Raw genomic sequence first — 17,060 nt, forward strand, 5'->3', positions numbered from 1 at the left:
CCTTGTCTTGCCAAAGGCAACTTTAGGCTGTGTTATCTCAAAGGAGTGGATCTTTAGTCAAGGATATAAAATAACTACATTCACCTGCTAGAACCTCCTCTGAAATTTTTCTTCCCCTCAATAACAGCCCATAATATTAGGGTTTGGAGAATGTGAGACAGAATAAAAGATGGTGTTAAAAAGATCAGATTATGGTGTCCTTTGAGTCTTTCTTGAATTAAAAGGCTTAGTTATATAAAAAAAATTATATCAATAACTGAATGTACTCCCTTTGCGTTCTTAAATAATTTGCATCATGAATGATTATAAACAGACCCCCAGTGTACCATATTAAAGCCATATCTTGGGCTGCTATTATCATTGGTTTCTGTTAATATAAATGAAGGAATACTTTGATGATGTCTGCTTTTTCATAAGAAATATTTTAAAAGAGGACATGCTCCATTTGAAATAATTTAACAGGATTTAGATACTTTATTAGTGTCACCATGATTGTACCTCTAATTCGTTCAAGAAGTCTTGCAGCAAAATAGTTTTCTTTTTCACAGGTCAAATTATACACATTAACCAAAAATACATATCTTGAGATAGAATAGTTGCAGTACTTATAATGAGAAATGAGATCATATCAATCAACATAAACTATCTAATTGTACATTCAAAATGTATTGTAATTTAATAACCTGTGTAATAACTGTAGTGCATTACAATAGTGCATGAAACTAAATATTACTCATACAATACATATATATTAATCATCTAAGAAACTGGTGAGCAAATGAAATATATCCCATAGAATTGCAGAATATATATCTTTTTCTTGGTAGTATAATAACACTTAATACTTCAGAGCTGATGTGAACTGACCTTGTTGATGATTTTACTTAATACATTTATTAATAGTGTTAATGATGAAGTGTAGTCATCTTCAAGCTGAATTTCATTCCTAGTGAATCTCTACTTTTCCTGATAATAATATAGGCAGTCTTTGACTTGCCATCACAATTGGGATTGAAACTTTCATCGCTAAGTGATGATTGTTAAATGAGTTGTGCCCAATTTTGTGATTTTATTGCTCCAGTCATTAAGGGAATCTCATGGTTGTTAAGTGAATCTGGCTTTCCCTACTGACTTTGTCAGAAGCCCCCAGGGAAGATCATAAATCACAATCATGTGAACCCAAGACTATTCCACTGTTGTAAATGCATGCCAGTATGTATGCCAGGTGCCTGGATTTTGGTCATGTGATGGTTGTAAATGTGAAGACTGATCGTCACTGTTCTCAGCACCATTGTAACTTCAAACAGTTGTTAAATACATGATTGTAAATTGAGAACTACTGTATTCAAACAGTTTACTACTCTTTTTTCTCCCTATTTATTTATTTTTCCAATCTAACCTTAAGATTCTGTGATTTTCTGTTGGTCTCTCTTTCAAGTATTACCTGGATTTGATTCTGCATATCTTTTTTTTTTCAATAAATCAAGGCTAATTACATGCTGCTCCTTTTAAAGTGACTCTGATGGCAATATAGACAAAAGCTTGGACTATATCTTTAAAAAGATCATTATCTAATAAATCTGTGTCTTTTCTTGTTAAGTCATTGGGTCAGCAGTAGAAAAAGTGAGTTGCTGGATCCATCACTGTTGCCCGCCACTAATTGTTTTCTCTGTCTTATACAGAAATGTCTGACATTCAATCCTATGAAGAGAATATCAGCTTATGATGCCTTAACCCATCCTTATTTTCATGATTTGGAGAAATGCAAAGAGAATACAGATTCTGATGTGTCCTCCAGTCAAAACTCCACAGAGATGAATTCACTGTAAGGCTTTATCAGGCTAACCTAAGGAGGAACAAACTAGCTCGATAAGATCACTGTTAAAGGTAAAAAGCATCACTGTATGTCTGAAAACTTTCTTGAAGACTTCGCATAATTAGGTAGTTCTTCAAAATGATGCTCTGCCTCTCCAAGGGAAAAAACGTAGTTAGGCATGTCAATACAATGCAAGATACAAAAACTTTCAAGAGATTCCACTATAGTTTGGTGTTTGTTAGTCTATCTGGATATCTACAAGATAAAGAAGCTGTTGATCAGTTTTGCTGCCTTTTTCTTCTAGCGTTGAACGATGCCACAATGGATTAGAAGAATTCAGAGTCTCTGCCAAAATATGACTTGATTTCTGTTTCTGGGTGCTGAAGTTTGACGTGCCCCTCCTCTGGGAGTTATGGTGGTAGTCTGTTTTGCTGTTTATTTGCTTGATCATGAATTCAGAAATATTGTTGAAGTAATATTTAAAAGAGTTGACATGGAGCTATTGAATCTCTTTACCCTAAAGTTAAGGGGAAAACATAAAAAATACATCTGACTATTATAATCCACAGATTCCTTTCCTATTAAGAGATGGGAGATGATAACTTTTATTGTGCCTGTGACTTAATCTTCAAATATTAATATACATATGGCAAAGGGAACAGATGGTTTTAAAGAAATTAATTTGTAGCAATTGTTCCTATCATTTACTAAATTGATGTCAATCACTGCACAACATTTCACCTTTATCTTTTCTGATAGTACACTTCTATGTCTTTGGAAATTATGAATTTCAGATTTATCATTTTCAGATTCAAGGATGAAATAAGAACAAAAATAAGTGTTCATATATACTTGTGTGTATATACAAACACCTAATTTTGCTCACCCACACATGCACATATGTGTACATAAACTAAAATGGCAACCTGAAAGTATCTCTAAAATAAGTCCTGTTAAATTTAGTGAGACACAACTGTGTAGAGAATTGATTCTATTACCACTTATTTGAGACTGAACTCCCATTAAATCCCATGTGAATTTCTGCATAGCACATACAAAAAAAAATTGCAGTCCTGTGTGTTTTTCTCTTGAAGGTAAATTATTTTGAACAAAATGTGCTTTTATTCAACTGCACATATATTTAAAGCTGGTCCTTTGAAATCTCTAGGGCAATAGAGTACAGTACAATCCACAGGGATTATAATGGAAGTACTATACTGAAGTACTGTATGGTGGTGTAAACATGGATCTAGTTTACTGAGACTTACTTCTGAATAAACATGCATTGGATTATGCAATGAGAAACCAGGTGGTCATAGCTGACATTGAAGCCTGTATGTCATGCTTGCAATTAACTCAGGCATCAGACCACATAGCCTTCACATTTGTTTCAAGTTTGCTTCCAATCTGACATTTAATATAATTCAATAGATTTTATTTTTCTATATGAAAATATTAGAAAACCATAGTGCTCTACTCTGCGTTGAATTTCACATTTGCTTTATTTGAAAACCAATGTTAATGAATAAGTCACATGGATATGTTAGCACAAATATCTTAAATCTTGCATTATATGTCTGTATGTTTTAGAGTTTTTGTAAAAAAAATAGAATTTTAAAAAGAAATGTTATTTTTGTAGCATGATTTGATGAAATATTCTTAATCTATGTCTCACTTGGTTGCCTTTAATATAGCTCCAGCGCCAATATATTAATGGTTGCAACAAATCAGAAGATACAGGTGCTATTGGAACTAATTGATGGATTATACTCTTATCTATTATAATTGTTGCTCTGCTATCTAATAATCTTTTTCTGTTTACTAAGTTGTATCAACTATTTCTTCATACTTTGGATATTAATTCCTGGAATAAGTCCCCAATATTTTCCTGTATAATACTCATTCATTTTATTTGTAGCCATATAAGGTGTGAAAAGGTGCATGAATCCAAAAATTCAGCATTGCATTTGGTTTGTTTTCCTAGGTGGTGTATCTCAATAATTTGTTCTCAGTGGAACATAGGTAGGCTCGTGTGAATATCCCTTTGTTATATTCCTTTGTTATATAATGTCCTCTGTCAAGACTACAGTTATCCAAATTACTAAACAAAATGCCCTGCTATAGAAGTTTCTCACAGTTTGTGTATCTATTTCAAAACATTTTCCAGAAACCGAAACTCTTGTTATGCTGACATTTTGCATTTATCTTCAATGTCTGTAGAGTAACACCATGACAATTATTGACTTTTAGTTAGTACTATTGTAATCCAGAATGAATTTAATAGAATTTAGTGTTTTATGGGAATATCAATGAAATTATTTCTGACTAATCAACAGTAGGTATGTCATACTTCACAAATATGAGCAAGTAGCCTATTTTATTTCCAATTTTTACATTGTGGAGATGCAGTGAAGCTGACCCAAAGAAATACTGAGGAACATCTTGTTAAAAGGCAGAGCTCCAAATGTTGAAAATCTAATATTGTATTCCTGATATTTAGTTAGAAAGGACAAACCTACCTTGAACCCTGAATAGTTGGTTTAATACAAATAGTATGGACTAGATAAATTAATAGTTAATTGTAGTATCCTGTGTTCTTTAGGTTTCTACCCTCCCCGATGAATCCTAGTTATTACATCTATATCATATAGTTCTACGCTGAACATCTAATTGCTTCTCTTAGTTTCAAGATACTATCTTTAGAAATATAAGGTTTGTTCTGCTATTCATGCTACCAACTATGTGCAGTAGAAGTTATTCACTTTATGTATATCTGTTCATTTAGGTTTGGCATAGACTTAGCTCAGGGAATACCTGCAGAAGAATTTCTCCCGCCATCAGTTCAGTTCCTTGGTTCTAACCCAAAGGACATGCCCTAAAACTCAACAGGGGCTTGCAGTTTCCAGCAGAATTTTCACTTTCTCATTTCTGACCATAATTCTTTAGGATGTGACAGAAGACCCTCCAAGGAGTTTTGAGGTGGAAGTGACTCAAAACCTTGCTGCACATTTGGAGCCCACCATTTACAATACAGCCTTTTGGGGCTAAAGAGCAATAGAACGGATGCTGAGAAAAAGTATTCTGGAAAAATTTTCTTGCAGCATGATAGGAGTCTTTCGTCTGTTCAGTGTGTATTGTAACCTGCACCAGGTTTGTTTTGTTTATGAGAATTGTTTCAGTTAGATAGTCTCATTTTTAACAGGATTCTTCTTTCTTGACCTGAATATATGCTAACATAGCAATTCAGAGTTTGCAGTCTAAGATAACATGTACTGAGTTCTAGTGTTTTTTATTCTATTGCAAGGTATTACATTGAAATTTATCTTTAGTATAAAGATTTTTTAATAAAAGATGTCTTTAGTATCTTTTATTTTAACCTATTGGACAGCAATACATTGCAAGCTGGTTCTGCTTGCTATCAGCCATTTTCACGACTATTCCTCTTACTAAAAGTTATCTGCTCATGTATGTATTTCGTTACTTGTTTATATAAAATATGCATACATTATTCACAGGTTACATTGTACAGATTTCTTGGCTGCTAGAAATTACAATTACTTTAAAATGTAGGATAATCCAGAAAGATACAATTTCAGGTATCTTTGCAGTTAACAGTATCTTCTTTATGGCTTATAGATTTTATTGTATTGCATATAAATTCATCCAATAATCCAGTACACACCATGTTGAGTTTAAAAAGGTTAAGCATATTTACAGTGTTTTTTTGAAAGCTTTTAGCTAGTGGTTTAGAAATTTTCTACCCTACATGATGTCAGGATAAATTAACCACACATTTTATTAAATCATCATAAACTATTTTGTATTCATTTCACCAGCATATTTCACTTAATTAATACGCATAGATATAATTTTTGTTGGATGGAAGTGACAAACATGGAATAATTAAGAGTCAGGATTTCAGAAAACAGTGGATGTTAGGGTGGAGAGATTTCAGATATACTTATGGAGACCTTAGCATACCCTTACATTTAAGCATCCATCTGATTATAAAGAATAGGAAATAGAATGCAGGTGAGAGAACTGCAAGTTCTCTTTTCCCAGCATAGAAACCAAGCAGGCTATTAGAAATCTCTAGAATAGCAGTACCTGCTGGAAGGCACTCGAAGCTTAAATCTTCTCTGTTAGCTCACCAACAAACTTCTTTTTTGCAGGTTACTAATCTCTAAAACCTTACTTTGAAGAGTTTTTTGATACATAAATATTGACTTTCATCCAACGATTTGCTTCCTTCTCTGGATACTCAGCACATTGTGTTCATAATATTGTTAATTATATTGTCAAAAATTAATATAGTCAGACAGTTGTATATTTAGCAAATAAAAGTTTTTGAATAGTTTCAATATACATTCTAAAGGATTGCAGGGAAAATATTATTTTATTGTTTTTTCAAGTATGCAGTCTGTTCACTTCTTTTCATATTTATCTAATTACAAACTCTAGTGGAATTTTAGTATATAAAAATTAGAATTGCAAATTTTTAGGAGCATGCTCACAGTTATGCTGCCTAATTCCATTTTGATGAACATGTCTAAATCATTCCAATAGTTGCAAATATCAGTTAATAAACAGGTATTTTGCCTTCAGTCAACATAATTTGGACTTTTGTTTAGAACTGGTCACTCACTATTTATGCTGTTGCATTCATATAAATATTGTGGTCTCCACTTGCCAAATGGACATTTCATCTACTGAAATCAATGACCCTTTCAAGTACTAAGTTCAAGGTTGGAATGTTTAATAATGTACATACTCACATATTATTCACATTTATATATTTTTCATTATGCACTGTGCAGAAAATTCAAGAACTTGCAATGGATTATCTACTTATTTGTGCAGTTTCTTTTCCTTTTATATGTAAGGAGCATGTTTTCAGTTAAAAGCATATAGAAAAATGAAAGTACAACTCACGTCACAATTAGACTAAAATTGTGGTGAAGTGCTTGGAGACTCAAGATAGAAAGATCTGAATCGGGATGGGGGGAACAGTACTAGAGATGGGTAACACAGAACAAATAGGTTTGATGAAATACCAGGACTCAAACCTAAAAATCTTGGAGAAATATAGGCAGATGAAGCTAACTGGCAATCTGGAAGAACTGATTTACCATTAGAAAATAGGAGAAACAGAAAATGATACAAAGCTATGGAAATAAAATCAACATTTAGTTTCATTTCAGAGAAAGCCTGAGTAGAAGCAGTTAGCAATAATTGAAAAACCAGTGGCTATGGTGTTTGAACAGTGGCAGAGATGATTATGCCATCTTCTACTTTTCAGTCTAAATTAACTCATGTCATTTAAAGTTGACTTCCCTAGACTAAATAAAACCTTTTCTCTCATCCTGATTACAAATCCCCTGGCTGCTGATGCTTTGAACAATATATTTTCCATAACCCCAATATTAGCTGATTTAACTTGATAATTTCCAGTCAGTGACTTCCATTTTTGAAGGGTATGCATTGTGCATCACAAACTTTGATTTATTAGGATCTATTGTTTCTCCTATCCATTGGTAATGTCTTCCAGTTGCAGGTGTATCTGTGGAGAGATCGGTGAGCGGAAAATGACAATTGTATTATGTCATCAAAGAATGTGAATATTTGTGTGAGTTATGATGAAAGTACACATTATGACATTTCCATAACAGTGCATTTACAATATTGATCTCATTATGGCTTCTTATGGTGCCTATGCCTGATTTGTGAATATAAGAAATCAGCATGCCCTTTTTACAAAACATGTACTATTACTTTTCAAACTGCTTAAAGTGCCAGTGACTAGATCCTCATGTTATGCTAATCCATAAAATGGTTTGTTGGGTTTTGATATAGTATATTATATGAGCTCAGCCATTTTTATTTTTGTTTTTTGTAAATCATACTTGTACAAGCTAATTCAAGAAATATGTGAACCCTATTTGTGAAATTGTTTTAATGATCACTCTGATGTAAGATATCAATGGAGTAGGACACCTAAAACATTGAATTATATTTTTACAATTTTACTATTTGCTGTGTAGTATTTTTTGCACGTTGAAATGCACCTCTGAAATTATTTCTTTTTAGGTGCCTACAGCCCAGAGAGACTATTTGCCCTCTTCTGCTAAAGCAATTCAAATTGTGTGCATCTGCTGTATATGCTCACTATATGAGCAAAGAAGTTGGTTTCTGAGGCTGAGTTTGCTCTCCTAAGAATATGACCATTAATTGATTAAATACTTTACTCAGTAAAATTCTATAGGTTCAACATTTTAACTTGAAATTCATTTTTTGAAGGTGACAAAAATGCCTATATATTCTGTCATATGAACATATGTTTTTGTCAGTACATGCATCATTTAATTTTATTTTGTTATACAATCATATTTTTATGTTCTTAATATTTTGGAAATGCAAATATACATGATCAGCAGTTTTCTGTCTGAAGTTAAATTATATTTACTTTTATTTGAGCTACATTCCTAAAGAAAGTTGTTAGTTTTAGAATATATCAATCGGAATTTTATAAAGCGGCTTGATCATTAAGTTTCTGAGCCTGTGTGGAACTCTACATTCATAGGCTTATTTCTCTTTTCTAAGCAAGGCATTAATGTTCACACAGTGAGGAATCTGCTGCCCCCCTCAGGCAAGAGAATGAGAAAATTCTGCACATAATTCCAGGCCATGTGTGCTTCAGTAGTTATATACATAGATTCTATTTCCTCATTCACTTGAGTAAGTGATTGCAGCATTATTCTTGAGAAATCACATTCTAGTGAATTGGAGTTGCAATTATGAATAAAGAATGTATGTATACCACGTTTTCTGCACTCCGCTGAGAACAGGGTGATTCCAAAATGATAGAATGTGCAAATGTCTAATAGAGCTGGCTGAGTTACTTAACGGTGTAAATGTTGATAGAATTATCCTAATAATGCTATTTCTCTAGCTCAGGGGTTTCAAACTCATGGCCCACGGCCCAGATGCCTGCCCTTGGTTTAATGAAAGAGGGGAAAGTCACATTTTACACCCCTGCTCTAGCTCAGCTGCTTTGAGTTTCCAAGGCCTTGAATTAAACCTGAGGATTTTCTATCAGCTGACTTTTCTACAGGATTACAATGCAATTTATTAGATGGTTACAGTTTGAGGATTGTGTTCCTAAGCAGAATTTCTCTTCTATCTAAACCAGTGAGATTTACTGGGGAGTAAATGTATTTAAAGTTACAAAAAAATTGCAGTCTCAGGTTCTTGCTTAGTAACTGGCTAATTTAATGAAGACACATGGTTAGTAACTGCACTCAAATCCAATTGATAGGGTCAACATTTATTTCCACCTTATTGTATATCTGCAATGTAAAAGATTACTATTTTAAATGATATATGTTACAAGTTAGTGAAATGAATCTCCGCTACTTGGAGCTAAGATAAAATGTAGTATGTAGTCTTAAAAGTGTAGGTGTAGGAGATCAGGACTCCTGCATTATTGTTTTCATTTTTTAAAATGTTCATTATAGATTGTGAGCTGCTAATTTTATTAGATTAAAAGGTAGACAGGATTTTAAACCAATCACCTGAACGAGCTGCATAATATAATATTTGTATTTTGCCACTAAAGAGACAAAGCTTGTTGGATGTAGTATCTTTTAGATCTTGTTTTTGAAAAGAATATAGGTGAACTTGAAAAGTTTAAATAGAGTAAAATTTATAGAACAATACAATATAAAAGATGTGGGAAATTAGTTAGATTTAATTAGCTTTATTGTTTTTTCTCTTTCTTTTTTGTAGTTCTTAGAAATTAGTCCATGATAACTGATAAATTTTAGCTTTGATAACTCTGTATATAAAAATAAAATTGTGACAATGTTTAAATTGTTCTACATTTGTTGAATGGGGTGCCAAGGAAAAAAACATTCTACTGTGCTTTTAGATACAATCTATTCAGCAAAAGACATTTGATTGAGGATAGTCGCTATCTGTTATACCAATGTTGTTAGCACAACAGAAGAGGCGGTATAAAAGAATAGCCTAATTGTTGAACTACAAATTAAACAGCACATTCCATATACTGAGCTGACGTTCAAAAGCATCCATGAATGATCCATGCTTTAATTTCAATAACAAATTATACTACAATAACTGCTAGACCACTGTTTGTGTATAAAGTTTTAGAGAAAAATTGTGGATTAAAGTAAGAATTGTGCTTGTCAAGTCTTAGCTTCTTTTTGTTCTCTTATAAATTAAAAGAAGAGGGAGAAGTGAAAGTGGAATATTGATGAAGCCTATTACATGTTAATTATTAGAAACTGGGGCCATTGATGATTTTTAAAAATGTGAATTGGATGTCTCTGCACCTAACTCTAGTTGAGCAAGGACTCAACATGTTCAGAGATTCTTTCTAAGAGGACATACTGATTAAACCTGAGATACATGGATGTTTATAAAGCTCCTTGTGTACAGTATTATAATATTAAAAATATTAGCATTGACCAGTTTTTAAAATTATTGTATTTTGGTATTCGCTTTCTTATCTCTGCTTCCATGACATCAGTCCACATTGAAATCAGTATAATAATTGTAGCCTTCCACAAGTCTGATGAGTCAGAAAATAATTCTCACAATTGGAAAAAAAAAAGTTGTTAGAATTTGGCCTGAAGATAACATGGATTACCACTGCTATAAAAATTAACAAGTGAAACTTTGCCTATGAAATTAAACAATCCACAAGAGAGTGATTATATATCACAGAGCCAGCCAAAGATTCAGTTGCCTTCGATTGATAAAAGATGTTCCACCCCAAATATTGCTACTACTGAGTGTGCTGTGAATGGGAGAAAGTCATGCATACCTTTCTAAGCAGAATCTTCCAAAACTAAGAATGGATCTGAACTCTCCAGTGCGATGTAAGGAAGAATCATAGTATATAACACTTTTAGAGCTTGGTGTCTGTGCTTAATAGGCCTTATATATTATGCTGTTTAACCTAGAATTGTTCTCTCTGTTCTGTTAAATGCAACTCTTAGAATTAAGCCATTAGAACTCTTAATATAAGATGGCAGCATATTAAATAAATGAATAACATCAGAATGGTTCTGTCTTTAGTAAGTTACTTTAAATTAAGTAACTTTTATATCAAAATCCATTTATGATTTTTGGCTAATTGCAATAAAAGTTCCCTTAAACTGAAAATGGCACTTTCAGTGGAGTGCTACATGAGATAAAAGATTGTACTTTGTTCTTCAGTCATGTCCTGCTTTTTGGATAAGAGCATCATCAATCTAAAACTGCTTCAACTACTGTTTCTTTTCAAAGCTGCATAAATCAATGGAACATACTTACTGCTGTTTCTCATTCAACCAAGTGATGTTTGATCAGTTTGCAACCAAACATCATAGATCAAACTACATATATTCTACTCTTCCAATTTTTGTTACATCAAGAGGTTATTTTAGAGTATCCATGCTATATTATAGCTACATTCTGCAATCACGACAAAGCTGAAATTCTGTGAACATTTATTACAAGTAGTTTTGTTAAAGAAGTATAGAAATGTACTGTATGAAACAATAACATTTATGCCTAGATATAAACTTGTTTTATATTACTACTTTTGAAATATTGTATATTCAAAAAATATTGGTGGGCTTCTTGGACTAATTATATGTATTACATTACTTAGGTGTCTTTTATTAGTAGACTTTATCAAATCTGCTAATTATAGAGGTTTTAGGAAAGTTTGATTAAAGATTTGAATGTTTAAGAAAAGATGTGCAGAAATGTGATAATACAGTCCTGTGTGGCTTGTCATGACTTCTTTGTGTCATGGAAATAGTCTATTGACAAGCAAAAGGCTGAAGAAGACATGCAAATGTGTTCAAAACTTCCTGTCAATTTTAAAGCAGGATTCCTTGATGTAACAAATGGACATTATCATTATCAGCAAGAGGAAAGTGATATCACACATATCTTGACAGCAAACAAATTACCGTATATACTCGAGTATAAGCCGAGTTTTTCAGCACGTTTTTTGTGCTGAAAAACGTCCCCTCGGCTTATACTCGAGTATATACGGCTTATACTCGAGTTTTGTTTTTTTTTTAAGCCCCTCGGCTTATACTCGAGTATATACGGCTTATACTCAAGTTTTTTTTTTTTCTTTTTTTCACATTTTACCGGACGGAAGCCCTGCCGGTGCAGTGAGAGGGCGGGGCGGGGGAGCCGCCAGCCTTCTCAGCTGAGGGAGGGAGGCTTTCCCCAACCGGTAGGTGCCTCATTTCCCACCCTCGGCTTATACTCGAGTCCCCAGTTTACCCCAGTTTTTGGGGTAAAATTGGGGACCTCGGCTTATACTCGGATCGGCTTATATTCGAGTATATACGGTATTCAAATTATGTAATTCATGATGATGAATTGATATTATACATTTGATATGGTTTCTGTCAGATACGTAGGTATTTCAACATTGCAGTTTATTTTCATGCTCACAGAAATGCAGATATTTAGAGTACAATCCTTTAAATGATTGTTGATAACAAACCTTCCTTAGTTGAGTTTAACACCAGATGTATGTAAAGGAAGCAGGCAAATAAGAAAGTTAGTGTTGCTTGTTAAATAGATTTTATATTTAAGTACTGTAATGTAGATGAATTGTTGATAAAAAATGAAAATTTAGATTTGCTTTTTGAGATATGGAACTGGATATTTTTCTGTTTGCAAGGTCAAAAACAATGTACATAATATAGTTGAAGATAAGTATCAGTATGAAAATCTACTATCAAAACATTTCAAAGTCAGGAATATTATTTTTTTTATTTTAATTAGCTGAAAAGCATTTTGAAAGAAAATAGGTCTTCATATATTTTAGGCACCGATCTCGGCTTTACTTTTATAAACTTTTTAACATTGAAATGTAAAAATAAATGCAAAATTTTCAAGTAAAGTATATTAAATTAAAAACAGAAAGTTTTCTTGTCTCATTTTATGACTATTCTTTGAATTGTAGTCAGTATCACACCAACACAACTAGAAACATATTCTAACTCATGTTATAATACATATTTTCTTTTTAGTTTGTTTAAGGAGATTTATATAGTAGGTAAGGTAAAGGCAGTTCTTTATGTGTACAAATACATAAAGTATGAGAGGTCATGGACTTCTTGTTTGCTGAACATGTAACATCCAAAGTCTAGACCATTGAATTTCCAACTGAATATATTTTGCCGCACATTTCCCAAATCGTACAGCAATCATACAGATAGAACTAATTATTGCCTTTTTTTCAAAACATAGTTAACCTTTATCATCAACCCCAACAGAATTATTTTGTTGTTTGTGGAAATGAGATTCATAGTTTATTTTTCATGCTCACAGAAATGCAGATATTTAGAGTACAATCCTTTAAATGATTGTTGATAACAAACCTTCCTTAGTTGAGTTTAACACCAGATGTATGTAAAGGAAGCAGGCAAATAAGAAAGTTAGTGTTGCTTGTTAAATAGATTTTATATTTAAGTACTGTAATGTAGATGAATTGTTGATAAAAAATGAAAATTTAGATTTGCTTTTTGAGATATGGAACTGGATATTTTTCTGTTTGCAAGGTCAAAAACAATGTACATAATATAGTTGAAGATAAGTATCAGTATGAAAATCTACTATCAAAACATTTCAAAGTCAGGAATATTATTTTTTTTATTTTAATTAGCTGAAAAGCATTTTGAAAGAAAATAGGTCTTCATATATTTTAGGCACCGATCTCGGCTTTACTTTTATAAACTTTTTAACATTGAAATGTAAAAATAAATGCAAAATTTTCAAGTAAAGTATATTAAATTAAAAACAGAAAGTTTTCTTGTCTCATTTTATGACTATTCTTTGAATTGTAGTCAGTATCACACCAACACAACTAGAAACATATTCTAACTCATGTTATAATACATATTTTCTTTTTAGTTTGTTTAAGGAGATTTATATAGTAGGTAAGGTAAAGGCAGTTCTTTATGTGTACAAATACATAAAGTATGAGAGGTCATGGACTTCTTGTTTGCTGAACATGTAACATCCAAAGTCTAGACCATTGAATTTCCAACTGAATATATTTTGCCGCACATTTCCCAAATCGTACAGCAATCATACAGATAGAACTAATTATTGCCTTTTTTTCAAAACATAGTTAACCTTTATCATCAACCCCAACAGAATTATTTTGTTGTTTGTGGAAATGAGATTCATAGTTTATTTTTCATGAAAAGCTCAGCTTTTGCTTATGTATTTATTTTCTTAAGGCATAACATTTATCCTTTTTTTGGCTCTTTTCTAAGTTGAAAATCCCTTGTCTTGTAACCTTTTTGTGTAGCTACAATTCCTTCCTTATTTTCTCCCTCCCCCCCTTTTCTTACAAATCTAAGCCTGCATGTAGATAATCACCATTGTTGATGGCAAGTGTTCATTGGTTATAAAGCACATGTTTCAATATCATATTCCACTAGGAGAGCAGTTTATCATTTTTGCCCAACCAGCAGGAGTTCTGAAAAGTACTGTATTTTTCCGAGTATAAGACACACCTTAGTTTTGGGGGGAAAAAATAGGGGGGAAAAATTCTGCCTCTGCCTGCCTATTCATCTGGCTAGTGTCCTTAGCCTGGTCACCTTCAGCACATTAGTTCGCTGGTTATGAGCATGCAAGTCCTCGACTTACAACTATTCATTTAATGAGTCCATTATAATGACAGCCTCAGAAAGGTTATCTTATGGCCAGCAAGGCACTTTCTGCCATGGCAGATGTTGCATGCATACACACACATAGAAGTCCTCGACCTATGACCATAATGGAGTTTGCATTACATGTTGTGACAATCATTAAGTGAGGGGATCAATTGCCTTGTTTAATGATCCCAATCCCTGCTCTCCCTGATGTAGTTGTTAAATGGACATACAGTTTGTTAAGAAGAGCATAGAGTGCTGTGGGGGAGGTCCTGGGAGGCCTAGCACAAGTCCAGGGCTACCTGTCCCAAGGCCTCCCCTCCCCCACTCCAAGACAATTTGTTCAACAAACTCAATCTTGAGGGGCATAAAACAGACTGCATAGTCTGCTTTACACCCCTCAGGATTTAGGTTGCTGTCTCAATGACAGTTTTATTCAACAAATAGAAATTGAGATTTCTGGTACCCCTGTTATTATATGTTAGAGTCTACCTGTAAACCAAGAGACTCAATGGCCCAAGAAGAAAAAAGTCATCTACAGAAACATACAATCAAAAGGACTGTAAAAGCCACTATCTAGAAAAGATGGGCATAACTTTAGCATCCATCATCATCATCAACAACAGCAACAAGAAGAATCATGAACACTAAGTAGCAGTGAGAAGACAAGGAAAACAAATTTGAACTGGCACAACTCACTCTCATATTAAAAATGAAAACAAGAACAAAGATTTTGACTATTATACATCATATATTCTTTACAACGTCGCTATACTGCCAACTAAAGCTTTTTCAACCTGGTACTGCAAAGTTAATAAGGTCTGAGGCCCTCCTTACTCACTATGCAGTACAGTCTAACATGCACATAAATAGAAAAAAAAAAGAACACTGCCAGGAGGATGAATCCACAAGTCTTCAATATTTGTCCCTGCTTTTTTCTGAAAAGAACAGAAAAGACAACAGCTCATTAGGAAACCTTTGCTAATTCACTCTGTGCGCTAGCCTTTCATTGGCTGGATATTTTCCAAACCATATCATCTATACTCAACTGAACCATGTCAGGAAAATGTTTTACGGAAAATTTCCACAAATACCTCCCCTCTCCCTCCCTCCCCCCACCCCCCCCATCCACCCTCCCACCTCCCCCCAATCCCCCCACCCTCCCCTGGACTTCCCAGAGCAAAATACTGGGTATAACATCTAACAATCATAAGCTAGAATACGCTAACTATCCATAAACTCCCATCCCTCCCCTAGAGCCTTAACTCACCTTTTACATAAAGAAAAATATACAAATACAATTTTTACTTTATTCATTCATAAGCTATTTGGTACTTCTTCGTCTGATATTTGTTTTGAATATAATCAATCCATCTTCTCCATTCCAGTATATAACTTTCTTGTGAATAGTCTTTCAGATACGCTGAGATTTTTGCCATCTCCGCTAAATTCGCTCCTTTTAATACCCACTCTTCCATGGTAGGCAGATATTCCTTCTTCCAATATTGCACTACCAATAGTCTAGCTGCTGACAGCCCAACGTATCTTGAGGGCATCAAACATAGTCTGGTCAAGTGCTTCTCAACAGGGCACCAGAGGGAAAGGGCGCATTCCTGATATATTTTGGGGTTTGCTGTGATAGGAAGTTAAGGACCAGACTGAAAGGAGTGGTCTCAAAAAGCAATAATCAAATCACCTTGTGAAAAAGCAGTTAGCTCAAATGGCATTAAGCACGGAAAGGCATCACTCACAGGAAAGAGTGAATTAAGAGCAGTGGTGGGATTCAGCCAGTTCGCACCACTTCGGGAGAACCGGTTGTTAACTTTCTGAGCAGTTTAGCAAACTGGTTTTTAAAAGAAATCATTATGGCAGAGAACCGGTTGTTAAATTACTTGAATCCCACCACTGATTAAGAGCGAACCTTTCATTTCCAATCCAGACATTTTAAAGGATGGGGACTTTTCAAATACTTAGAGGAAACAGGATATTCAAACCAGATGAATTAAATATCTTTGATTACAGTTAGAATTATGATTAGTTAGAAAAAGACATACCTCCAACACAAGCACAGCTTGCCTAGTTTATTCCTTAAAATCTGGAAGCCATGAAGAAAACAAGTGAATACATTTTCAGGCACCTGTATTGCATTAATAATTATATTGATCATACAGTCATTGCCTAAATTATGTGATTTTAGCAAATAATTTGATGGTTCAGATTCTGATTACCAAACACACTTTGAGTCATATAAGTAGCTGCTATCCAACTTCATCTCTTCCAAATCAATTATTTTTTTAGAAGCAATCTGGTAGTCCCTTTAACAATAAAAATGTTATTAAAAGGGAAATTTTATTAAATGTGGTATCTTCCAGACTTCTAACATGGCTCTCCTTTAATGTTGCATACTTTTTTCCAACTCTTCTGAATCTTCCCAATTCGTCATATGCAGATTATAACACTATTTTCTGAAATGTAAGTTTTAAAACAAGAAATCCTAGATTTCATCTATTTGCATGGCCCTGTGACAATCTTCACAAATTTTTACT

The 17,060-nt window shown here is 33.5% G+C and overlaps 2 protein-coding genes across 9 annotated transcripts in view; one reads left to right on the plus strand and one right to left on the minus strand.

The window, feature by feature from the left end:
• Positions 1-13,057, plus strand: part of CDK6 (cyclin dependent kinase 6) — a 158,644-nt gene extending 145,587 nt beyond the window's left edge. For 5 of the 8 annotated variants that reach the window (XM_058183021.1, XM_058183020.1, XM_058183024.1 and 2 more), the window contains one exon: positions 1,683-13,057. In XM_058183021.1, coding sequence (XP_058039004.1) covers positions 1,683-1,829 — 147 coding nt within the window. In that variant the 3' untranslated portion in view covers positions 1,830-13,057. The remainder of the gene's footprint in view (positions 1-1,682) is intronic. The other 3 variants (XR_009155072.1, XR_009155073.1, XM_058183026.1) reach the window with 3 other exon arrangements.
• A 359-nt stretch (positions 13,058-13,416) lies between these two features.
• LOC131198257 (centromere protein F-like) overlaps positions 13,417-17,060 on the minus strand; it is a 28,028-nt gene continuing 24,384 nt past the window's right edge. The window contains exons 8-9 of the mRNA XM_058182747.1: positions 16,569-16,609; positions 13,417-15,452 (exon numbers count right to left, since the gene is read on the minus strand). Coding sequence (XP_058038730.1) covers positions 15,326-15,452; positions 16,569-16,609 — 168 coding nt within the window. The 3' untranslated portion in view covers positions 13,417-15,325. The remainder of the gene's footprint in view (positions 15,453-16,568; positions 16,610-17,060) is intronic.

Source organism: Ahaetulla prasina, chromosome 4 (assembly GCF_028640845.1).
Source record: "Ahaetulla prasina isolate Xishuangbanna chromosome 4, ASM2864084v1, whole genome shotgun sequence".
Lineage (NCBI taxonomy): Eukaryota > Metazoa > Chordata > Lepidosauria > Squamata > Colubridae > Ahaetulla > Ahaetulla prasina.